Source organism: Gobio gobio (genome assembly GCF_949357685.1).
Source record: "Gobio gobio genome assembly, chromosome: 7".
Classification (NCBI taxonomy): Eukaryota; Metazoa; Chordata; class Actinopteri; order Cypriniformes; family Gobionidae; genus Gobio; species Gobio gobio.
Genome location: NC_137103.1, coordinates 13,049,540 through 13,075,456, shown reverse-complemented (window position 1 = coordinate 13,075,456; position 25,917 = coordinate 13,049,540). Strand labels below are relative to the sequence as shown.

The window sequence follows — 25,917 nt, the reverse complement described above, 5'->3', positions numbered from 1 at the left end:
GCCCTGAGGGATGTTGATTTGTCGCGAGTCTTCGTGAGGAGAAAGGAGTTTTTTTATGAATGAGATCAGCTGAGGCTCATATTACAATCAAACGGTACAGACGCGGTTTTCATATTCATAACTCCTGACACATATTTACAAATTACTGTCACTATAAGACTTTGATGGGCGTTCCGTTTCCGAAAATATCTGCACAGACTATACCAATCACAGCTGACTGGGTCCATCGGACCAATCACCGCAGATTAGTGTCACGTAAAGGCGGGGTTTTGAAAAGTGAATCACTAAAGGAATCATTTGAGAATCGCTGTCAAAACAGGTAAAAATAAATGCATATTATAAGAAAACTAAAGTCTTTTTTGTCATTGCATGCATGCAAAACTGTTGTTGGGGACTTCTAAAACAATATTTGGAACATTTTAAATGCCATAATAGGTGCTCTTTAAAAGAATTCATTCAAAGAGTTTTTATTCCTCCACACAGAACATCGAGGATGCTTTTACAGAGCGGTTTTAATGCAGCACAAAGATGACATGCGTTTGTTTGCACAGGAACTGTAAATGTAGGACACTCTGAATTGGTTCGGTCTTCCACAGCTGAGTAAACAAGATGCACACAAATTGTCATGACAACAGCTAACATCATTTTAACAGTTGTTACATTTCATGTATGCACAATAACTCTGTTCTGCTCATATCTAATGCTGCAAGTATAATGCTTTATGTATGCATGTACTGCAATTCTATACTGGAAAAGTTAGTAGTCTTGGAGACACTATTTTAGATGTATTATCTCTTATTAATGCATTGTGGTTGCCAACTTGACAATTTACAATATTCCTGAAATGCACCTTGTTTATTTAGTTTCATTGCCATATAAAATTGAGTTATGAAATTGTATATATTATGATCATTTGGAATTACATATAGGAATCCTTTGAGAAAGTATGTGTAACTAGTCCACTGAAGGCAAGTTGAATTGAACCCATGTGCAGATTAAAACTTGATCAAATACAACGCACACATAAACAAATTCAAAATACATAAACACTTGACTAAAAACCATGAAGTAAACTTGAACATGAACATAAAACTCACCAACAGTAGTTCCACGAACATCACAAAGCTAGACCTTGGAACAATGGTAACATGAGGCCTAAATACATGGATCAGGCATAACATTATGACAGGTGAAGTGAATAACACGGATTATCTCTTCAGTGGGTGGGATATATTAGGCAGCAAGTGAACACTTTGTCCTCAAAGTTCATGTGTTAGACGCAGGAAAAATGGGCGAGTGTAAGGATTAGAGCGACTTTGACAAGGACCAAATTGTCATGGCTAGACGACTGGGTCAGAGCATCTCCAAAACTGCAGCTCTTTTGAAGTGTTCCTGGGGAGCGAAGGCTGGCCCGTGTGGTCCGATCAAACAGACGAGCTACTGTAGCGCAAGAAGTTAATGCTGGTTCTGATAAAAAGGTGTCGATACACAGTGCATCGCAGTTTGTTGCATTTGGGGCTACAAGGCTGCAGACCAGACAGGGTGCCCATGCTGACCCCTGTCCACTGGCGAAATCAGAACTAGACCATGGAGCAATGGAAGAAGGTGGCCTGGTCTAATGAATCATGTTTTCTTTTACATCACTTGGATGGGCGGGTGCGTGTGCTTACCTGGGGAACACATGGCTCCAGGATGCACTATAGGAAGAAGCCAAGCCGGCAGAGGCAGTGATGCTTTGGGCAATGTTCTGCTGCCATCCATGTGGATGTTACTTTGACACGTACCACCTACCTAAGCATTGTTGCAGACCATGTACCAACCTTTCATGGAAACAGTATTCCCTGGTGGCTATGGCTCTTTCAGCAGATAATGCACCTGACACAAAGCAAAAATGGTTCAGGAATGGTTGGAGCACAACAACGAGTTTGAAGTGTTGACTTGGCCTCTCAATCCAATCAAGCATCTGTGGGATGTGCTGAACAAACAAGTCCAAGTCCACCGATCCATAGAGGCCCCAGCTCGCAACGTACAGGACTTAAAGGATCTGCTGCTAACATCTTAGTGCCAGATACCACAGCACACATTCAGGGGTCTAGTGAAGTCCATGACTCGACGGGTCAGGATGTTTTGGCAGCAAAGGGGGACCAACACAATATTTGGAAGGTGGTCATAATGTTATGCCTGATCTGTGTATATACACACAGAGACTAATAAGAAAACAAGACACACCTGGACACAATGAACCAATTAGAATATGACCCATTAGACAAGGGAAGCACCTGACATGATCACATTAGAGAAAAGGAATTACATGACTTACATGAATTACATTCGCCTACTTATACTAAGTCCTAAAAGCATGTACTCTTTTTACTAAGAAAAAGTACATACTTTTGAGTGTGTAGCAAAAGAGTAAAGTAGCATCTTTAACGGACACTCTGTCACATAGTTACGTGTATCCTGTCACTGTAAACTGGCCTGTCAATCATCTTGTCCCAGTTACCATCCTCCACATTTCATTTCCTATCATTTTAGAGAGAACAGAAGTAGCACATAGATCTGCAGTCGCGGGTCTTTCATGCAGGGACTCTCCACATGTGTTTGCAAATGATGCATTTAAAAGTTAATGGCCAAACGGATCTTTAAGAAAGTCCACATTGTTGTTGCAGATGAAATATGACATGGATAACATGAATAAAAAAAAAAAAATCTGGTTAAATGTTGATTATTATTCACTCAAACCCTTTTATCTAACCCTCTCTTAACCGTCGGTCGTGCATATCCGCCATGCCATGTTTGTTTTGTTTTTTTTAACACTTTGTATTTGTGTTTGTAGTTCTGAACTGAATCATCCTCCAAAGCTGCTATATCAAAATACAATAAAAACAGCAATATTGTGAAATATTAATAATATACATTGTTGTATGAACGTTTATTCAGCAAGGATGCATTAATTTGATCAAATGTATAATGTTACAAAAGATTTCTATTTCAAAAAGTACTGTTCTTTGAAACTTTTATTAATCAAAGAGTCATGAAAAAAGACAAATTACATTCAAAAAAATTTTAACAGAAAACATTTATGTTTCAATAATTTCACAATATTACTATTTTTACTACGGTTAAAGGGATAGTTCACCCTGAAATGAAAATAAAGCCATCTTGTACTCACCCTGCTGTTGTTCTAATGCCCTGTGTCCCTCTATCTTTTTCTGACCTCAAAAGCAGAAATAAAAAAAATAGTCCTGCACGTGCTCCTCCATATAATAGATAATACAGTATATAATACAGTAAGACGGGCGCCATATATGGAAAGTGTTCAGGAGGCATACTATAAGGTTTTGCAAGAAAGAAACCCTATTATTCAGTCAAAACACTGAGCTCGGACGTTACTCTGTGCATTCCTGTGAGTGCGTGCGAGCCGTCAGCAGCCGCTCGCGCAATGTTGTCATGACAACCGGTACACAACATTCACTTCAGGATGTTTTCCTCATTATTAGTATTATTGTATTATTTCTTATCATATATCTTATAGAAAAGACGAGAGTCGCGTTTGTTTCTATCGAGCCTGATTTCTCAAAACGGTGTGTGTGTGCTTATCCTGGGTAACATGACAACAGTGGGGCTGCTGATGACTTGCAGGCACTCACAGGAACATGCACAGAGTAACGGTTAAGCTCATTATTTTGACTGAATAATACGGTTTCTTTCTCGCAAAACCTTATAGTATGCCTCCTGAACACTTTCTATGTATGATTGCGTGATACTTTTGTATAATTTTTGTAAAGTTTTAGCCTGGTCGAAATTCACAGCCATTATATGGAGGAGCGCGTGCAGGACTATTTTTAAAATTTGTGCTTTTGAGGTCCGAAAAAGATAGAAGGACATAGGGCATTAGAACAACAGCAGGGTGAGTTAAAGATGGCTTTATTTTCATTCCAGGGTGAACTATCCCTTTAAATGAAGCTTTAGTGAGCATAAGAGACTTCTTTCAAAAACATTAAAAAACATTGACCGATAATGTAATTGAATAGTTTCTGTGGATTTTATGTAATATGATTATACATTTAAGGTTCAGTCCCTCTTGAGGAACCTCAAGACATCAGGAGATGATGTTAAATGTCCGATTGGTTCTCAAACCGGCACTGACCTTTAAACACTACACCACATAGCACTCCAGTGTTTGGGGGATCATTCTGTTCTACGTTTTAATGAACTGTCTGAATCATTTCTATACTGTTTAATCTTTTACACTGAAATGTTAAAAATGGAAGCAGAATGAGAAATGAGAGCATACATTTCAGGCTGCTTTCTAATATTGGATTCAGGGCAGATTATTGTTAGATGAGAGTAATAATCTGTGCAGACAGGTCACTCCATCTCTGAGTCTGTAGAAAAGTTGTGAAACTTTTTTTAGGTCTTTACTGGAGTAAGTGTGTTACTGCGCTTGTATATGGGTCAGGTTTTGGTTCCATTGTGGGGAATAAATGTTGATTATAAACTTAATTTTATTAAGTTAAAGAGTAGGAGGACTATCATGAGGAAACATCATCAGAAGCTATCTCTGAAAGTCTGTACATGCATTAATGTGCGTTTGTTTTGTGTGTTTCAGTTGTGGACGTGGATGGAGGACCTGCAAAAGGAGCTGCTGGAGGACGTTTGTTCTGACTCGGTTGATTCGGTTCAGGAGCTGATCAAACAGTTTCAGCAGCAGCAGACGGCCACACTGGAGGCCACACTCAACGTCATTAAAGAGGGAGAAGACCTCATGCAACAACTCAGGTATCAACACGTGCTCATAAGTTTACATACTTTTCAAAATCTCAACAGGTATTTACATTACACAGACAAAATTCACTTAATTTGCACAAATTATCCCGTTCAAATGTTTACATACCCTTGATATTTAACCTTTCACAAACAGTCGTTGAAGCTTGAGGAGACAACAAGTGCTTCGTTTTTGGGCCAATCGCTATAAATGACATGACTGATCACTCTAAAACACAAACCTACATCACAGAGCATTCCAAAAATGACACACTGGTGAAACATAAAATACGACGAAATCTTAGTGATTTGTAAACTACTTACAAATAATTTACATCATCATAAAACACAGCTGCTTTTGAATGGCTATTGAGAAAAATACTTGGTTACACTTTATTTTAAGGTATCCGTGTTACAGTGTAATTATACATTTAAGTCAAAATAATTAACTGCTTGTACGTACTATAGGGTTAGGATTTGATTAAGGGTTAGTCGCATTTAATTATGTATAATTTATATTATTACTACATTAACTACATGTAACATGTAACACGGACTCTGTAAATATAAATGGTTACCAAATTCTTTTTGGCCACTTAATGGTATATTACAGCTTAGTTGGACCATGCTCACCGGCCAAACCTTGACCCTCTTAAACAACTGGAATGTGTTTTTACAGTAAATACACATAGTGGAAGTCTAAAAGGCACACTCTAAGAAAAGTCTGTGAAAATAGGGCCCTATTGTATTAAATCATGGTTATTTACCGGTTTCCTCATTTGTTTCTATGGTTACTTATAATTTGCCCCTCTCTTTCATTATGTTCGCCTTGCCCTCACTGTTATGTTCAGTCCCTTGTCGGTTCTCGTTTTTGATTTATGTAGTTAGCCATCCATCCATCATCTTCTGCTTATCCGGGGCCGGGTCGCGGGGTCTAAGCAGAGATGCCCAGACTTCCCTCTCCCTTGCTAATTCCTCCAGCTCTTCCGGGGGAACCCCGAGGCGTTCCCAGGCCAGCCGGGAGACATAGTCCCTCCAGCGTGTCCTAGGCCTTCCCCGGGGTCTCCTCCCATTGGGACGTGCCTGGAACACCTCCCTGGGAAGGCGTCCAGGAGGCATCCGAAATAGATGCCCGAGCCACCTCAGCTGGCTCCTCTCGATGTGGAGAAGCAACGGCTCTACTCTGAGCTCCTCCCGAGTGACCGAGCTTCTCACCCTATCTCTAAGGGAGCGCCCAGCCACCCTACGGAGAAAGCTCATTTCGGCCGCCTGTATCCGGGATCTTGTCCTTTCGGTCATGACCCACAGCTCATGACCATAGGTGAGAGTAGGAACGTAGATTGACCGGTAAATCGAGAGCTTTGCCTTACAGCTCAGCTCCTTCTTTACCACGACAGACCGGTACATCGACTGCATTACTGCAGAACCTGCACCGATCCGTCTGTCAATCTCCCGTTCCATCCTTCCCTCACTCGTGAACAAGACCCCAAGATACCTGAACTCCTCCACTTGAGGCAGGAACTCTCCACCAAACTGAAGTGGGCAATCCACCCTTTTCCAACTGAGAACCATGGCCTCGGACTTGGAGGTGCTGATTCTCATTCCAGCCGCTTCACACTTGGCTGCAAACCGTCCCAGTGTACGCTGAAGGTCCTGGTCTGAGGAGGCCAACATGACAACATCAGCCGCAAAAAGCAGCAACGAAATCGTGTGGTCCCCAAACCGGACACTCTCCGGCCCTTGGCTGCGCCTAGAAATTCTGTCCATAAAAATTATGAACAGAACCGGTGACAAAGGGCAGCCCTGCCGGAGTCCAACATGCACTGGGAACAGGTCTGACTTACTGCCGGCAATGCGAACCAAGCTCTTGCTCCGGTCGTACAGGGACCGAACAGCCCTAAGCAGGGGGCCGCCGACCCCATACTCCCAGAGCACCCTCCACAGGATGCCACGAGGAACACAGTCGAATGCCTTCTCCAAATCCACAAAACACATGTGGACTGGTTGGGCAAACTCCCATGAACCCTCCAGCACCCTGGAAAGGGTATAGAGCTGGTCCAGTGTTCCACGACCGGGACAAAAACCACACTGTTCCTCCTGAATCTGAGGTTCCACTATCGGCCGAATTCTCCTCTCCAGTACCCTGGAAAGTCTATGTAGTTAGCGTTTCTCATATTGTTCCTGTGATCTCCTCTGATCGTGCTGACAACATTCATAACAGAATAACCGCCTATAATATAAGAAAAGATTTACCAGCAGTGCGTCTCCTCCTCGAGCATGGGACTCTAGTGGATTATTTGGGGTGGGTGCTCCTGTACAGCGGTTCTCCTCTCACCGTCTGCAAGGTAGAGGAGGAGCCTGTCAGCCCTGCGTATGCCACGGACCAAGTGCTAGAGCTGACTCCTACCACGGAGCCAGAGACAGCCACCTAGTCTGAACCAGAGCCAGGAGCAGACCAGTGCTTTATAGACCTGTGGTCCACGGATCCAGTTCCCTGCCGAGTCCCTATCCTCGAATCTATGCCTTCTCTTCTGGTCCCGTTCGGCTGTTTGGATGTTCTGGTCCCATCCGGAGACCTTCCCCCTCCAATGTTCCCATCCGACTTCCTGGTTCTATCTCCTCGGCTGGTTCCATTCAGCAACCAGGATCCATCATCTCCACTGGTGTTGTCCCGCTCCGCTCCCACCACTAACTCCGTGCATCTCTCTGGCACTGGCTTCCCAATCCCCAGCTCTGCAAAATATTACAGATTCCCTGAGTTCTCCTCAGGCGTTCAGGTCCATTGTCTCCACCTTGGCCTGTCAGCTCCGCTCCAGCTCTGCGCTCCCTCTGCTCCACCATGGTCTGTCAGCCCTAGGACTCCTCCGGGCTCCCTCATCCCTCCGGCCCAGCCTCAGTCAGCCGTTGCTCTGCCTCTGCCACTGACTGCCGGATCTCTGACTGTGCCTCAACCCTCCACCCCTTTGGCTCCACCAGACTTCTCCTGCTTCCCCATCGTCCTTACTCCCTCTGTCATCACCCCAGTCTGCCGAGCCCTCGTCTCCACCTCGGTCCCAGGAGCCAGCGCCTCCACCTTGGGCTTCCAGGCCATGAATGTTTCCCTGGTCTGTCAGCCTCTTAGCTCTGCCTTTAACTCCACCACTTTTGCCTCAGACGGCCCCCAGGTTCCTCCCAGACCTTCCGCCAAAGCTCCACCCTGACCCGTCGGCTTCGCCATGGTATCTCCCTCTACCCTCTTCCTGGTCCCTGTCCATCACCAGCTCCACACCCTCCTCCAAAGCCCCTTCCCTCCACAGAATAACAGTTATGGCGCAAGGATGTGCCTTCCGGGAGGGGGGCTACTGTCACGATTATGGATTCCCTCCCCTTTTTCCCTGCACTGTTTAGTTTCGGTTTCCCAGATTACTGATTATGTCCTTTGTTTCTATGATTACCCATAATTTGCACCTGTCTTTTATATATTTATTTATACTTCCTGTTATGTTCAATCCCTTGTCAGTTCTCATTTATGTGTTATGTAGTTAGCATTTCACAGTTGTTGTTCCTGTGATCCCTTGTGTATTTTACATCATTAATAAAGACTGCCTATTTGGATCTTCGTCTTTGTGCGTGCTGACTACACATTGCAAATATGTTAATATGATGTAATTTTCCTTAATTATGATGGTGTTTTACCCCTATTTTTAATTACGCATTGCATTTTGTTGTGTTTTAGGGTTAAATAAAATGTCTAACGGATGTCTTGTTACCAGAACATTTAATGTTTTTCTACTGCTTTTGTTCTTACATTGAAAGTATGCAGCACTGAATAAGTGTTTAAAATATATGCAGCTTTAACATTGTTTTGAAAGTATACCCATAACACTAAAACATTACATGTGTTGGCTTAGTACTGGTGTGAATACTTACCAAAGCCATCTGTGTAAAGTTGTATTAAGGCCGACAGAAAATTCCAGAGATTTCAAAATCTGTCATACATCAATTTCAGGTATATTAGTGGCAACGTGTTTCTCATTTGATTTTATAAACTGAAGGAGTTCAAAGTCTGTCATTTACGTAATGCCACAAATGTTGTTTATAAACGTATAAACATTAAGTTGTACTTTACACTATATATTCCTTTAATATAAGCAAATTGTAATGGTTCTAGACTAACCCTAACTCAAACTTTTAACACATTAATTCTGTGTTGCACAGAGACTCCGCAATGAGCAGTAATAAGATGCCTCACACCAGCTCTATCGCTCACATCGAGGGCGTCCTACAGCAGCTAGAGGAGGCCCAGGGCCACATGGAGGAACTTTTCCATGAGAGGAAGATCAAACTTGACATCTTCCTGCAACTGCGCATCTTTGAGCAGTACACCATTGAGGTGAAGACAGTGTGTTTGTATGTGTTTCCATGCTAGTGTTAGTATATTTGAAATCATTTTTTGATTCGAAAAACTATAAGTATGAATATGATCCATTTGAAGCCAAAAAACTTTCACATTTTAACACATGAAGTATTCTCAAACAAGAAAAAATGTAGGGCGGGACTTGATTTTTGTTCATGTGGAATTAATTGGATCATTGGATGGTTGTGGTTTGCTATTGCTGTGATCTCATTTGAGTGACAGATTACGAGGGCACATGAATTTAAAGAATGATGTGCACAGATAAATCATTTATAATAAATATAATTTATTATATATAAATGCTAGCCTGACGTTGTCATACTCAATTCTAGTCCGAATATGAGTCTGATACTGCTCCATTGGGCTGCGATTATGGGGCGTGTCTCAACCGAAATGCCTCTGCACTCAATTGGAGTAAGTGACATTTGTTGAGCGACACTTAGTAGTAGTGGGAAGTTGGGATCATTTTATGGACTCGGATCTTTAAAAAACCCGTTCAGCAAAATTAACAAATCTTTTTTCAAGTCATTTCGTTCATTTCAGCAGAATATAATTAAAATGTCACATGTTAAATTCCCCAACACATCTAGTATTTATGCAAACGTTGATCACATTTAGAATAAATAATAAATTATAAGCTAATGCAGCCAAGGCCAGACTTTAAGAAAGAAATGATTCATTAATTGATTAGCTGGGTATTCAGGCTATGCAGTCTGTTAGTTCACCTCAGCTGCGAATCAGAGTCGTTCTTTCTTTTTGTTACTTCACATTTAATCACGTCTGTTCCCTGGAAAGATTAGTTCGCCTCTCGAGTCTTCAGGTTCGAGTCATTCATCCACCAACTCACAGCCCCATAGGCTGAATGTAGAAGATCTTGAATAGAACCGATGGCATGTAGTGCATGCGCGGTCAACACAAAATTAACTATCGCTCTCTGAAACAACTCTTTGTTCCAGAGTCATATTAAAGATTAGTTCAAAAAGAATGAATCGTTCATGAACGACACATCACTAACACATAGTTGTCATTTACATGTCTATCTGTACTGCTTTAATACTGTGATGTTTTGTAATGTTTAATACAACAACAACAAAAAACGCATAGTTGTCAACAGAACTCAACAGCACACGCTTGAAGTAGAAGAAGATGATTTGTCGGTGTTGTAAAAATAATTTAAGGATACACAGAGTACTTTAGTCTGACGTCGTCATACTCAGATTTAAATGAATTCAACTCATGACGTGGATGGTTACGTTACCGTCCATCATCTTATAAAGCCCACCCTGACAATTTGATTGGTCCAAACAGCTCTGGTTCGAGCATAATTGCTCCACAACGGATCAAGTCCAGACCGAACATCCCGACCTCAAATGTTGTGGGCGGAGCTAAGTTCAGCTGGTATCGAGGCTATATAAATGCAATATTTCATGAAAAAAACATAACAAATACATTTGTTCTTGGTTCACCATAAATTACTGAAGTAATTAATTTATAATTGATATGATAATGTCATCAGGTCAGGTGCAGAGGTATTTAACTATCCTTCCTGTCCTGCAGGTAACAGCGGAGTTAGACGCATGGAATGAGGACCTGGTTCGACAGCTAAACGACTTTTCGGCAGAAGAACCCAGTCTGGCCGAACAGAGACTCCAGCGGCACGCAGAGAGAAAACTGGCCATGAACAACATGACCTATGAGGTTATGCAGCAGGGTCAAGACCTGCATCAGTACATCATGGAGGTCCAAGCCTCAGGTGAGACAGAGAGGAAGATGAAAAAGAGTAGAGTGCTTTCGCGCTGACAGAGATTAAATCGCTGGTGGTTACAAGTTGTTGTACTTTTGGTACCTTCAGGTTCTCACCCACATCTGTTATCTGACTACCTGATGCATGTTACACAAAAAAATGACCAGGGGCTGCAAAAATCTTCTTAAGAAAAAAAATAAATAAATAAATCCAAAAATTCCTAAATGCAATTCTGGAAAAAAATCTTAAACTGTTCCTGTTATGTTTCTAATTTTGTCTCTTACAATAGGTTTGCGTGCCTCCAATGCCAAAAAACAAATTTTCTCAGAATATACATGTACATCACCTAATTTCTCAAAGAGTCTGAAAATAATTAGTTTGATGATTCAAGGCCCTATCATACACCCGGTGTAATGCAACGCAAACGAGCAAGTGTTTTTTGCTAGTTTCAGCCTGACGCAGTTATCATTTTCACATCCAGCGCCACATTGTTTAAATAGCAAAAGCACTCATGCCCATCTGTTCGGCCATGGGCGTGCTGGTCTGAAAACCAGGTGTGTTCAAGAAGCATTGTTGGAGAGTTGCTATTTTGAGGAACTGAAAACGACTGCGCCATTGACCAACAAAAACCTGAAGTCAATAGTGCAGTATTTTTTGTGTTATTTAAAGGGTGCGTTAGTAATATGTGCCTATAGGCGGGTGCACAACGCGTGTACACTCTGCTTATTACACACACACAGGGACACGCAGCAGCACACAAACATTTTTAAATAGTAAAAATAAAAGGATTCCTCTCTGGAGAAGCGTCTTTCCTTCCGCTCGCAAATTCCACCATGTAAATAATGAATCTGCCATGGTGTATGCACAACTGGCTTTTAAAGGGAATGGGAGATGAGACTCTGATTAGTTTATTGCACGTTACGCCCAAAACACACCCATGGCTCATTAAGAGACTAGGTACAATCCATTTGGACCATGCGCCTGGCGCACCGACTGTTTTTTCCATCGTTAAACTAGCAAAAGTGGATTCGGACACACGTGCAACATGCACTTCAGACCATGCACTCAGATCATTAAAATAGGGCCCTCAGTCTCTCTAAGGGTGCTTTCACATCTTTAGTTTGGTTCATTTGGTCCGAACCAAGGGCAAACAATTATACATTGTAGCATTTTTCAGCTTTTTTGGTTCCTTTTCACACCACACTAATTGCTTTGGTCTGAACCAGTTGTGCAGTTGAACCAAAATGCAGTCACATGACTACATCCACATCACTCATTGGCCATGGTATATTTCCTAAACTGCGACTGCGCGGGCTGGTTTTGTCGCTGGCCATTATCTATTACATTGTTTGTATACACCACAATATGCAAACAATTCATTTCTATAATGAAGCGCGGATGTGGCTTGAAAACAACATTCTAATGCACTGCAAACGGTGAGCGCGCATCGCTCGTCACTTCAAGCGAAGATTGCGCTGTTTTTGTGAGTTTTCAAAAGTATGGACCTATTATGGTCATCAGACCAAATTTTTATGAGGCTCCGCACCTCCTCACTACTCCAAGTTTGTCCGCAAGCTGCTATGCTAAAGTAGCCTGGATGCCAGCCGAACTTAGCCCCGCCCACAACATTTGAGCTCGGTCTTGACTTGATCCGTAGAGGAGTAATTATGCCCGAACAGAAACTGTTCGGACCAATGAAATTGTCAGGGCGGGCTTTAGACGATGATGGACAGATGATAAACAGTAACGTAATCATCCACGTCATCAAAGGCGCTTGGGTTGAATTTGTTCTAATCCTAAATGGAGAACTTGTTCGTATATGCATTCACCTTCACTATTTCTCTCAAAAATGATGATCGTGTTGGCAAGTAGTCTGTATCCTTAAATTCTTTTTTTACAACACCGGCAAAGATTGTTTACACTCATCTTTTTCTTCTAACGTTACTATTCCAGCGTGCGTGCAGACAGGGTTGCCAAGTTTTTAACAAAACCCTCCCAATTGCTACTCAAAACTAGCCAAAAACAAGCCCAATAGCTTTCCGGGGGGGTTCTCCGGAAAAAATGGCATTTGGGGGGTAAAATATGTGTTATTTTGGCTGGGCTGCCTGCTAAAATTCGCATTCCTGGGTCTGTATATCCCATAATTGGGGTCGCTTCAACCCGCGGACTTGGCAACAGTTGGACTTGAGTTCTGTTGACATTTGACAACTAACGTTATGCGTCGCTCCGTTGCTCTGATTGGTTGTAGGTCTATCCAATTGAGGTCTTTCCTGGTTCGGTTGAAACACGCCCCATAATCACAGCCCAACGGAGCAGTATCAGACTCATATTCTGACTGAAATTGAGTTTGACGACGCTTAAGTGCAAACTGTCAACAAACACTTCCTCATCCCATAATGCACAGCGCAGCTGACTACGGCAGCTGGTTTAGTCCAAAAATAATCAGTACTTTTTGCAGTTGGGTCTGTTCGAGGTCGGATCATGTTCTCACCACAAACGAACCGCTCCAGAGTTCGTTTGAAAACGTACAGAGACCACCTCTTCAAGGAAGTCTTGGTACGCTTGTTTGGTCCGCTTTTGGTGCACACTCGAGTGCGATTGCTGCTTTCACACCTGACCAAACGAACCGCACCAACAAAGGGGAAAACAAACTCTAGTACGATTCAACCGAAATAAATGAGGCAGGTGTGAAAGCACCCTAAACCCCTCCTTTCCTCAAGCCTACTCTGTTCTAATTGGTCAGATGGCCCAGTCTGTTGTGATTTGGTCGACCTCTTACAGCGTGTGTCGGAAATCAAGCGACCATTACTATATCTGAGTTTCAGCACCAGAGGCTTCCTCAGCTCTTGATACATGGTGAAACAAACAGAAAAAGCTTCTGCATCAATTCCAGCGTGAATCCTCATCCTTTTGAAGTCCGTCGACAACACAAACAAAACTCTTACAGACCTCAACTACAACCACAGTGTTTGAGAGCAGGTCAAAGTAGACGCGCTTCGCAGACAGCCAATGAAGACCATTGTCTGGCATTATGCAAATTTGTTACAATGTTTTGTAGTTATTTAACAGGAAGTGATACTGGAATTGCTGACTACTCGTTTCAGCAGTTCAGAATTGATTTTATTTTACCTACAAATTGTATGCTTTTGTACACTCAGACAACTCACACAATACCCGTTCAATACTCAAAAATTCTCATGAGATCAGTTGTATTTAATAGAGAAATAGATGCAGAGGAGAGATACAGATAGAGAGAGAGAAGAGAAGCACAGAGGATGTGTCAGGTGGCAGCGTCATTAATACATGGCAGTCTACAGAGACACAGCAATATGGACCAATGGGATTCAGCCTCCTTTGTGCTGTGATCTCCGGTCCCCAGACACATGGGACACTGATGATGCTCAGTACAGCTTATATAAAGAACTGAGTAAAAAGAATCGAGCCTAAACACTTAATACTTATGTCACCCATCTTTTCAACTGTCTGTGTCTTCAACACATATTACTCTTCCTCTCTGCTTTTATCTTCCTATCGTCCCAATATCCAGCTCTGTGCCTCAGATATTTTTAACACTGGAAACAGACTTCCTCTCCTCAAACTGCTGACCCAACTCTCACCCCCCTCTCTCTCACACATATGGGTCTTGGCTGAGGACACTGTCTTCTGTTCGAGGTTTGGACACCGTCTGTTCCAGACATTACGATCTCTCACACATGCCTGTATGTCCGATGGATGGGTGTGTCTGATTTTGCTTGGACAACATATAGAAAATGACTGAATTAAGCTTTAGTAGAAGGTTTATATACATATCAACTGTTGGTTCTGTTAGTTATTTAGTTCTGTCATGACAGATTGGCATGGTAATGGATAATGTTAATGTATTTGGTATTGGCGGAATATATCTGCTACGGTGCTGCTGCTGTAGAGCAACTACAGAGACTTGCTACTGCGAAAATATTATAATATTGAGTGTGTAAGACATGCTGCTGCTGCATATATAACATACATGGAATAATCCCCATAGCAGATTTATACAGGTGGAGCTGGGGAAGATGTAGGGTTTCTGAAAGTCTGAAAGGGAAAGTCACTCACGCTCCGTTTCCAACAGTTAAAATGACACATATGCTCAAAATTGATCAGGAGAATGCATGTTTTAATATTTACATTTATGTATTTGACAGACGCTTTTATCCAAACCAACTTACATTGCGTTCAAGGTACACCATTACATTTTGTCAGTTCTTGCTTTCCCTGGGGATCAAACCCATGACTTTGGCGTAGCTAGCGTCACGCTCTATTATTTAAGCTACAGGAAAGCCATTGTTGCAGCTTTAAACAGATTATTGTACACGTACGTTAATCGCCCTTCTAAATGAATGGGCTGCTGCATTGTAACGCACACACATAGCTCGCACATCACGTGGAGATTGTGCACCGCACACAGAAACATTCAGTAGTGCAAAAATGTATTGTTCTGTGATTTATCAATAAAATAGCTTAGAAACTGAAAAGCTCTAGCATATATTTCTTAGTAACTAAAACCCAAGACTTCACTATTAGTAGAGAGACACTGCCAGATAGAATAAATTCCCAGCATGTTGCCCCCGGTCCCTCGAATATTCGGATCTATTATGACCTCCGAGCTGTAAAACTGCCAGAATAATAATAATAATACGCTGTTTGTTAATTGGCCAGAGGAGAACTGGCACCCCGACTGAGCCTGGTTTCTCCCAAGGTTTATTTTTCTCCATTAGGTCACCTAATGGGGTTTTGGTTTCCTTGCCACTGTTGCCTCTGGCCTGGCGTGCTCAGTTGGGGACACTAAATTTTTCAACTAAACATCGAAATACATCTAAATAATAAACTAAATTAACCATTTAAACTAAATTACTGATCAAATTATTGATCTAAAGCCCACACTGTCACTGTATGATACTTGAAATTTTTCCAGAATGGCTATACAGCTGAATAAAATTATGCTGCATTATTTTCCTGTTTAACACTGTAAAGCTGCTTTGAAACAATCTACATTGTTAAAAGCGCTATATAAATAAAGTTGACTTGACTTGACTTGACTTGACACGCAATTGCTCTCTCTCTCACTAATCAGTCCCTCCAGAAAAACACGATTATGCGATCGCATGATTTAATGCATAAACAGCCAAAGTCTGCATATTTATGCGGGGGCCGCATTTTTTCAAATACGCCGCACTTTCGCTGCGTAAATTGCCTATTTCCGCGTGCAAAATATGCGGGGCTAGCATGATTTCATAATCCCCGCATTTTCGTTGCAAAAAAGTCATATATATTAGCAGAAAGTTGAAAAATGTTAGTTTACTTCACACAAGAGCCGCCATTTCCCCCTATTGCCATGGGACCGTTTTGAAGTGACGTAATTACCCGACGTGAACGTCATCGAAAAGCTGCAAATCCCGTGGTGAAACCATAGATATCGGTGAAACCATGAAGAAGCACGCAAATTCCCATTTGCCAACAAAAATAACAGCAAAAGACCGCGCAAAGCAGTTTCCCGGTGTGTTGACCGATTTCAAAAAACAGCATCATGAAGCTTTGAAGCGTTATGAATCAGTGAGTCGATTCAGTAGTTTGGATCGCCAAAGTCACGTATTTCAGCAGTTGGACACGCGATCCGAATCATGAATCGACTCGCTGATTCATAACGCTTTGAAGCTTCATGATGCTTTTTTTTTAAATCGGTCATCACTATATAAGTCGTTATATAGGTTTTAGCACAAAAACTATTTTCGTCGCTTCATAAAGTTATTGTAGAACCACTGTAGTGAGATGGACTTTGTAACGACGTCTTTAGTACCTTTTAAGGGTCTTGAGAGTGTACAGTGCATTGTGCCAATGGAGGCCTTTCTGAGCCATCGGATTTCAACTAAAATATCTTCATTTGTGTTCCGAAGATGAACGGAGGTCTTACGGGTGTCCAACGACATGAGAGGAAGTCATTAATGACAGAATTTTCAATTTGGGGTGAACTAACCCTTTAAGAGATTGCACTTTGTTAACAAATTAGTTAAGGACCTATCAGCCTGCGCCATCTAGAGTTTCATGACAGAACTTGGTATTTATTACTTCAGTTTATATAATAAACTTACCAATTGTATATTTTCGCTCTAGTTATTAGTATTTTTTAGAAATCAAACTGACCGAATTGATTTATTTGGATTTATTATTTCAGTGAAGTAGCTATAAACACAAATTAACCAATGGGTTATATTTCACCCCAAAATCTAAAGAAAAACATGTTAGAAAGATGAGAAGTTTTTTTTAGTTTTAGACCAGCAGAGTGAGGACAAAGAGAGTAAAGTGAGAACATTTTGGCCCACCTTTAAAGGCCTGTTTGAGGGTCAAGACAGTTTATATTTAGGTTAAGGGTAGGTTTTGGTTAAGGGTTCAGGTTAGGCTGTTAGTTAATTCTGATGGGTAGGGTTAGGGTAAAGAGCTAGAGATTGCATTGTGTCAATGAATGTACTCACAAAGATTGATGTACACGAATGGATGTGTGCATGCGTGCGTAGGCCTACATGTTTTTCTATCCCGGAGGGGACTTCAACCTGAATGCACACTGACTCATGAGGACTCAAAAAAATTGAGATCCCCATGAGGAAACAAGCTTATAAATCATAAAAAATGAGTTTTTTTGTCGTTGTTGATGTTGTTGTTTTTTGTAGAATGATGCTAAATTGTTTAATTGATCTTTATTCCTGGTTATATACTCTCTATCACTTCACACATGTTGGGGTTTATTTTGCTGACTGCAAATTATCCTAAACTGCCCTTGAATGTAGATCTATGAGTTTAGGAATAGAGAGCGGGTTTGTAGATGCTGAGAACACTGCCATACTGCCACCCAGTGGTTTTGAACTGTGAACACGTTCTTTCAGACAATATATATACTGTTGATTCAGCAGGAATATAAACAGAAGTGTGTGTTTGTGTGTAATATGCAGGTATTGAGTTGACCGGGGAGAAAGAGGTGGATCTGGCCACTCAAGTCCAGGAGTTGTTGGAGTTTCTTCATGAGAAACAGCATGAGCTGGACGTGAGTGCTGAACACACACAGAAACGCCTGGAGCAGTGTGTGCAGCTACGCCACCTACAGGCTGAGGTTAAACAGGTAAAACACACTCTCTTACATGTATCTGTCATTCTGCCTATCCATCACAGGGCCAAAAGTGAAACTTTATCAATGATTCCTGCTGTCTTCTGTTTTCTTCATATTCTTACTGTGGTATTTGGGATAAAGAGCTGTTCAGAATCACAGCTGTAAAATATATTCCAAAGATATATTCTGTTTAGCACACTGTCCGTACTATATAGCAGGGTTTCCCATCCTTGACCCTGGAGTACCACAACATGGCACATTTTGTACTGTGTGTGTTCCTGGATCAATTCATCAGATGATTGGCAGAGACTCCAAGACCTGAAATAAAAATCCAAAATGTGTACTGGTGACCACACATTTTTGAACAGTAATGTAGACGTTTTCCCCTTACCCATAATAACAATTTCAGTGGACTCACCATAGCTGGTGTATTTGTTAAAAATGGCAAAATAGGTTGCTCTTCTGTATGAAGCAAAAGAGTGTTGTATCCCACGTTCTTGATCTATCACAGTCCTGGGCTCTAGTACACACTGTAGTCTCGTGTGGCACTCTCTTGGCTCTGTCACTGGCACTTCCTCTGATTGATAATCAATGGAGAGAGACGCAACCGGCTGTGATGGCTGATTCAGTGTGTCTCTCAGAGCTAATCTCATTCGGAGCGTAAGTGAGGGCCAAAGTGCTGTCGCCAGAGACAGCCCTAAAGCGTCTGCCGCTACAAGCGCTAATGGAGAGAAATGAGCAGAGGGAATTATGAATTCTGCTGAGTCTCCTCAGGATATCGCTGCACACTGGGGGTGTCAATATTCAGATCAGTATGGTATTTCATACAGAGGATTCCTGGATTTAATTGTAAATGTCTTGTAATATGCATCTTGTCTGTTTTGTGTTCAACTCAATGTGTTTACCCAACACTGCTGAGTGCACTTGATACGCATAAAGCTTGTTTCCAAGCTAAAAGGTAAGGTAAAAATGACTTTTTTCTCAGAATTGCATGATATAAACTCTCAATTGTGAGAAAAAAGTCAGAATTGCGAGATATAAACTCGCAAAGAGCTTCTATCTCACAATTCTCATGTTATAGTTCGCAAATAATTCTACAATTTACAATTTAAATGTACAATTCTGAGAATTTTTTTTAGACAGGTAGATATACAGACAGACCAAGCCTGCCGCACTCGTGTTAAAATTTAAAAACTGAAGCCAAAATATCTCGATCGCCCCCAGGTGGTTGGTCCCAGTATAGCTCATAACCCCCGCCCCTCCGTGTATTCTAATGGACGCGAGACAAATTAATCAAATTACAGGCACACTGATTTCATTCGTTTTTAAATAAGTTTAGTTTTAGTGAGTTATTTGATGCTATAAAAACGGGGGGTGTGACGTCATGATTGACAGCTGAGATTGACGGCTTCTCTGACTGAAGGTGTCACTGACTACGTTTACATGTGCACCAATAATGCGACTATTTATAATAATCAGAGTAAGGTATTAATCGCTGTTAGATGTTTACATGACTCCATCACTTCCTTTTTTTTCTTATTTTTCAGTTTACATGCAATTTTCATTACTCTGATTATTCGCTAATAAGTATGGTTATACCACACTCAGATAAGCACACAGTATGCATGTTACCGGCCATTTGTTAATCTACTCGCATCAAATTCATAATACATTTTTATGGACGTAGCTTACAGGACATTATTCGGCGCCGTGATGAACATCGCAATGCCGGGTTTGCATGCTGCCATCGTGCCATCGTGTTCTTTGCACCGTCTAGATGAAGATACGAAGCAGAGACTGCGCAGCGAGTTGTGTTGAGAGAGTTTAGTGATTTGGAGAAGAGAAAACTTCAGAATAATGTCAAGAAGTTCATTCATGAAGTTGTGTGAACAACACACGGTATCCGTGTACACTTTGGACATAATGGTAATAATGCGATTAAGGGGTTTACATGTCTGTTTATTGCGATTAAAATCGGCGTACGCCACCTAGTTTAATGCGACTATGGTTACTACAATTATGAGCTTAATCGCATTAGTTTGATCGAAGTATTGCATTTACATCAGCTAAAGTTTAATCGCAATATTGTCAAAATCCTATTATAAACCCATTATGAGGGAGCATGTAAACATTGTCACTGAGGCACCAACTGACTTTTTTCGTGTTTTTCGGGAGGAGATTGGAGCTTTAGCTTTAATTTCTACATTTCCATAACTGTTTATTTCACACCAACATAATGATTGTTCTGCATCTGCGAGAGTGTGGGCGGGCTATTGATATCGCGGTTCTACTTCCTGCTCTCTACTGCACAGATCCGGTCCCAAATCTACGCAAGATGTCAGAGCCATATTCGGACCTCTGACGGCTTCATTTTTCTTCAGCGGAAGAGAATGAAGTCGCGTCATCCATATTCTTTTCACGGTCTATGAGACAGACTGACCGACAGCTAAATTACATTTAAAGTTAATATTTTTTAAATGTGCAAAATTGCAGCTTCATCTTTACAAATGTGTAATTACAAATATATTTAAATGCATGACATACAAGCTTTAATAGAAATGAAAATGAAGTATTTTAGTTTACCATACACGCTAAAGTACACTTTAACCACATTTCAAAACACAATAGAACTAATTATGAACTTACATATCAGATATCAATGTGTACTTAAGTCCTGCTAACAAATTCCTTTTAATATAAATGTATTTTATTTCAATTGCAATTAAAATGCAATGAAGTGTGTGAAAATAAAGTGTATTTTTTAAAAGAATATTATTTCTGTACTAAGCATTTTTTTTTTTTTAAGTATTATAAAATGTACTACTTTTACTCAAGGGCGTTAGTAGATTGATTTATTTAATAAGGTTGTATTGATACTGTGTGTTTTAGAGCTAATGCTTTAGTTTTTTTGCTTTCGTTGTATTTCTTGTTGTTCAGGTTCTGGGTTGGATTCGTAACGGTGAGTCTATGTTGGATGCCAGTATGGTGAACGCAAGCTCACTGTCAGAGGCCGAACAACTACAGAGAGAACATGAACAGTTCCAGCTCGCGATAGAGGTAAACACACAACACAGACTCTAGCCTCTCCCCTTCTCTCTCTGTACATGCTGAACAGTTTTGTACAACTTTTATCTGTCAGATCTCAGTACACTGTAAACAAAAATTCAGGTCTCCAATTGAACATTTTCTAGTGACCGATCACATCTAAATTTTTCAATTTGGCCAACTAAAAAATTTAGATGAGATCAGTCACTAGAACATTTTCAATTGGAGACCTGATTTTGTTTTACAATGTAAGTAGATGTGAAATAACTTAAAGGGATAGTTCACCCAAAAATGAAAATTCTGTTAATCAATTCTGAAAATTAATTACTCACCCTCACGTCGTTCTAAATACATAAGACTTTTGTTCATTTTTGGAACACAAATGAAGATCTTTTTGATGAAATATGAGTGATTTCTGTCCCTCCATTGACAGTTATGCAACTACCATGTTCACAAAGTTTATAAAGATATCGTAAAACTAATCCATATGAATTGAGCAGTTTAGTAGAAATTTTTTGAAGAGTCTGAACCAATGAGGTTTGTTCTCGTGTTACGCAGCACGTTTGAGCTTCAGCAAGAACCAATGAGGTTCATTCTTGTGTTACGCAGCACGTTTGAGCTTCAGCAAGAACCAATGAGGTTCATTCTCGTGTTACGCAGCACGTTTGAGCTTCAGCAAGAACCAATGAGGTTCATTCTTGTGTTACGCAGCACGTTTGAGCTTCAGCAAGAACCAATGAGGTTCATTCTCGTGTTACGCAGCACGTTTGAGCTTCAGCAAGAACCAATGAGGTTCATTCTCGTGTTACGCAGCACGTTTGAGCTTCAGCAAGAACCAATGAGGTTTGTTCTCGTGTTACGCAGCACGTTTGAGCTTCAGCAAGAACCAATGAGGTTCATTCTCGTGTTACGCAGCACGTTTGAGCTTCAGCAAGAACCAATGAGGTTCATTCTCGTGTTACGCAGCACGTTTGAGCTTCAGCAAGAACCAATGAGGTTTGTTCTCGTTTTACAATCTCTTTATGAACTTTTTGAAGTGTCAAAGTGGTAATTGCGTAGCTGTCAACGGAGGGACAGACATCTCTTTCATCTAAAAGATCTTAATTTGTGTTCCAAAGATGAACGAAAGTCTTAAAGGTTAGAATCATTTTTGGGTGAACTCACCCTTTAAGTCCATTCCCCTATATCTCTCTCTCTTTCAATATCTCTTGTTCAGTTTTAAGGGCCATATGAAGGGAAAAAAAACAGGAATAATTTGATGTATTATGTAGGCATATTCAAACTGAAAACTCCCTCCCCATTAGGGTGAACATCTGGTTATTGCTCTGTTGCAGGACGTAGATGTGATTTTGCGGAACAATGTGGATACTGATGACATTTTATTCTTCTATACTAACTTGTGTCGTAGCCTACAATTCAAAAGGTGTCACACAGTCTACATACATGTCGTACCCAAGGTTATTAGATCCATGTCGTACAATATGATTTGTAATGATCTTATAGGATTGCTGAAGTCTGAAGCAGGCTTAAGAGAGGCGCTTGTACAGAAATCTGTAATATCTTATCTCCTCTTCTTTAAAATAAAGACAGATTTTTGTACAGTTTTTATTTTTTAACTACATTTTAATCTCATATTTTTTCGTCATCGTCTCATCTTAGTCATGGGAGAAAAAAAAGGGTTTTGTTTTTTAAAGTGTCCCAATCAACCCGAATTTCCCCCTAATTCACCAACCTCTCTTCACTTTTAGTCAAAAACAGAAATGCACCAATTTCACTCTCTTTGCTCTCAGCATACAGGTTAACACTGAGAGATGTGTGGAAGTGATTACTCTGAGAATATTTCAAACAGATCCAACAGGAACAGTTCATTCATAAAATTTCACACAGGGATCATAACGTTTTCCTGAAGGATTTATGACCCACAGACGTCTTCCCAGTGGAGCTGCTCCATTGTTTTTACTGCAATTCACAGCTTTTTCTTTTGAGTGCTCTCGGTAACCTCGGCGCAGTATATTTAAGGACCAGATTCTGACAAATAATACTCACTCTCAACACAATTTAAGCAGTTCGCTATTTTTACCTGAGAAAAGCAAAGCAACGGAATTCAATTTGCAGTCTGTAGCTCCTAGTACAGTAGTCATGTCATTTATCACAGTATTTGGTTTCAGACTCTATTTCCTGCTTTGGACAAGGTTTTACCTGCTCGACTCTGCTCGTAAATGTCTGTCGCTGACTATTAAAGTTAGATTTATTTTTTCCTTCATCATGACAATGCCAGCAGATAGAAAACAGACCCGTGTTTGGCTGTAGAAAACCTAAAGCTGTCAGCAGTCTGGGGTAGGAGGTTCTACTCGATAATGTCCTGTTAAAGATGCTCAAATGATCTACTCTAATAGATGTTTACTTTGAATTATCTGTCTCTTTTAATGTGTGTGATTTAAGAGTTTAATAAATTAAAGGAAGGGGTATCCTTCTTTTTGTAGACCATGCAGAATTGTTGGCTATATTCAGAATGGAACATTAGATTGTGCTTACTACATGCTGCACAGTATGTACTATATACTAGTTTAAAAATTCATATTTTACAGATACTTGAGAAAAAAACCCTTGTTACTGTATGAAAGTGGTTAGGTAATGCCGTACCAAACTTAATCTCAGTTACTGTTCTTTGATTTTGTTCTCATGCTCCGAGCTAAGGTATATTTGACTTATTGTTCTCTCTCTTTTTCTCTCCCTGCAGTCTTTGTTCCATGCTAACTCTCTTCAGAAGACCCATCAGAGTGCACTGCAGGTGCAGCAGAAGGCTGAGATCTTGTTACAGGCTGGACACTTTGACCCTGAGGCCATCCGCGGCTGTGCTGAGAAGGTGGCTATACATTGGCAGCAGCTCATGCTGAAGATGGAAGACAGACTCAAGCTGGTTAATGCCTCCGTGGCCTTCTACAAGACATCAGAACAGGTGCGGAGAAACACACAATAAGATGACCCTTTTGGGCAGTGACTGATTCAACCCTCATTCTTACTACAGAAGGCTTACTACAAAAGACAGTCAAGTGTCCTAAGATTAGTTTTAATGGCACATTACCCTTGTGAAATAGAAGAGTGCTTAATTGTGTTGAATGTGCTTTTAAATTTTTTAATGTATATAAAAAATAAAAAAATGCTGTACTTGCAGGTAATATAATATTAATCAAATAAAAGGCCACGTAAGTGTACTTAAAGAGAGTGCACTTTCATGACATTTTGGCTGAATCTGGAATCGCATACTTCTCTACCATATAGTAGGAGAAAAACGGTATGTGACAAAAGAAATATGTTCAAACTCACAGTACACATACTGTAAAAGAGTCCAGTGGCTTTGTTCCATATGATGGACACTTAACTATCCCATGAGGCCATGGCAGAAGATTTGTGAGTGGCAGTGAAGCTACATAACTGACACTGGTAGGTTACATTATAATGACAACATGGCGGATGTAGTACGTCCAGATTACATTCATACTATACACACTCATACTATATAGTACATACTTTTTTTAGCGGTCATGAAGTTATTACTTGTTATAGCCCTTGTTTCGTTAGTGTACACTTAAGTACACTTTTGATAAGTGCACTTTGTAATATTCTCAAATTAAAATTTTAGTTTAAAGTACATTTTAAATAATTTTGTTTTAATAATCTTTTGTCATGCCTTAAAGAAGTACACTTATGTTGATGTCGACTAACATACTAAAACACACGTAATGTACTTGATATTAAAATTAACTATAGTATGTTTTATTATGTTACATTAACAGTCAATATATTTACAAACAAACATAATTACAAATGTGTAATTCAAATATACAGTATATTTAAATCGATGACATATGAGTTTCAACAGTAATGACATTAAAGTATATTTTAGCCATACCATAATATGTTGTACATTTGGCAGTAAACTTTAACCAGCTAAATCCATTAACATACACTTTGAATACAACACGTTTTCATTTAGTTTTAAATAGCATGTAACAAAGTGTCTCAAAACATTACATTAATTTCAGTATGTTCTTTTAAAGTATAGTATATCAATATTTTGTATTTCTTTTAAAAGTTTGCTAACGTGTACTTATTATTACTATGAGATGTAAAGTGGTCTTCTTCAAGGGGACGCTTGATGGCTTAAAACTCCCACACTGAACAAGAACCATGCTTTCTATGTGTTGCTACAATGGCAGTCTGGAAAATCATTTCATGTTTTATATAAAACAAAAATATGCAATAAATATCTCAAATATAAATAATTGAATTAATAATAACACTGGGAAACTGTAATAAACATTCAAATACTCATTAATTATTAGACATATCATATCTGACCAGCTAGTGACATCCTCTCAATCTCTAAGTCCTGCCTATCTTCACAAACCCTGTGCATATGAATTGCTTATTCACAGGTGTGCAGTGTGCTGGAGAGTCTGGAGCAGGAGTACCGTCGAGATGAGGACTGGTGTGGAGCTCATGATAAATCTTCAGCAGAGATGGATCATGTTCTGCCTCTCATCAGCAAACACCTGGAGCAGAAAGAGGCTTTTCTAAAGGTCACTACTGAACGAACAGAGATCTTTCAAACTCTCTATCAGTCTCACACAACTTCATAATCAGTTTTCAACTTCATAATAACAATCGCAAAAGTGTCTCCTGCATCTTACAGAGGAGCAGGCACAATTTATAGGGCATAATATATAATATTTTTATATAAAGCTAATATTCAAGAACCTTAGCTTTCTAGGATCATGATAAGTAAATTCAGTCCAAGCTTTTGACTTTGTTATGTGAGGGTCTGTT

At 40.3% G+C, this 25,917-nt stretch overlaps 1 protein-coding gene across 1 annotated transcript in view; it reads left to right on the top strand.

Moving 5' to 3' along the window:
• The window catches only part of kalrna (kalirin RhoGEF kinase a), a 203,067-nt gene that overhangs the window by 50,003 nt on the left and 127,147 nt on the right, over positions 1-25,917 (top strand). The window contains exons 10-16 of the mRNA XM_079822059.1: positions 4,613-4,782; positions 8,965-9,139; positions 10,721-10,916; positions 17,888-18,054; positions 20,980-21,099; positions 23,828-24,046; positions 25,527-25,670. Of these exons, the coding sequence (XP_079678185.1) occupies positions 4,613-4,782; positions 8,965-9,139; positions 10,721-10,916; positions 17,888-18,054; positions 20,980-21,099; positions 23,828-24,046; positions 25,527-25,670 (1,191 nt within the window). The remainder of the gene's footprint in view (positions 1-4,612; positions 4,783-8,964; positions 9,140-10,720; positions 10,917-17,887; positions 18,055-20,979; positions 21,100-23,827; positions 24,047-25,526; positions 25,671-25,917) is intronic.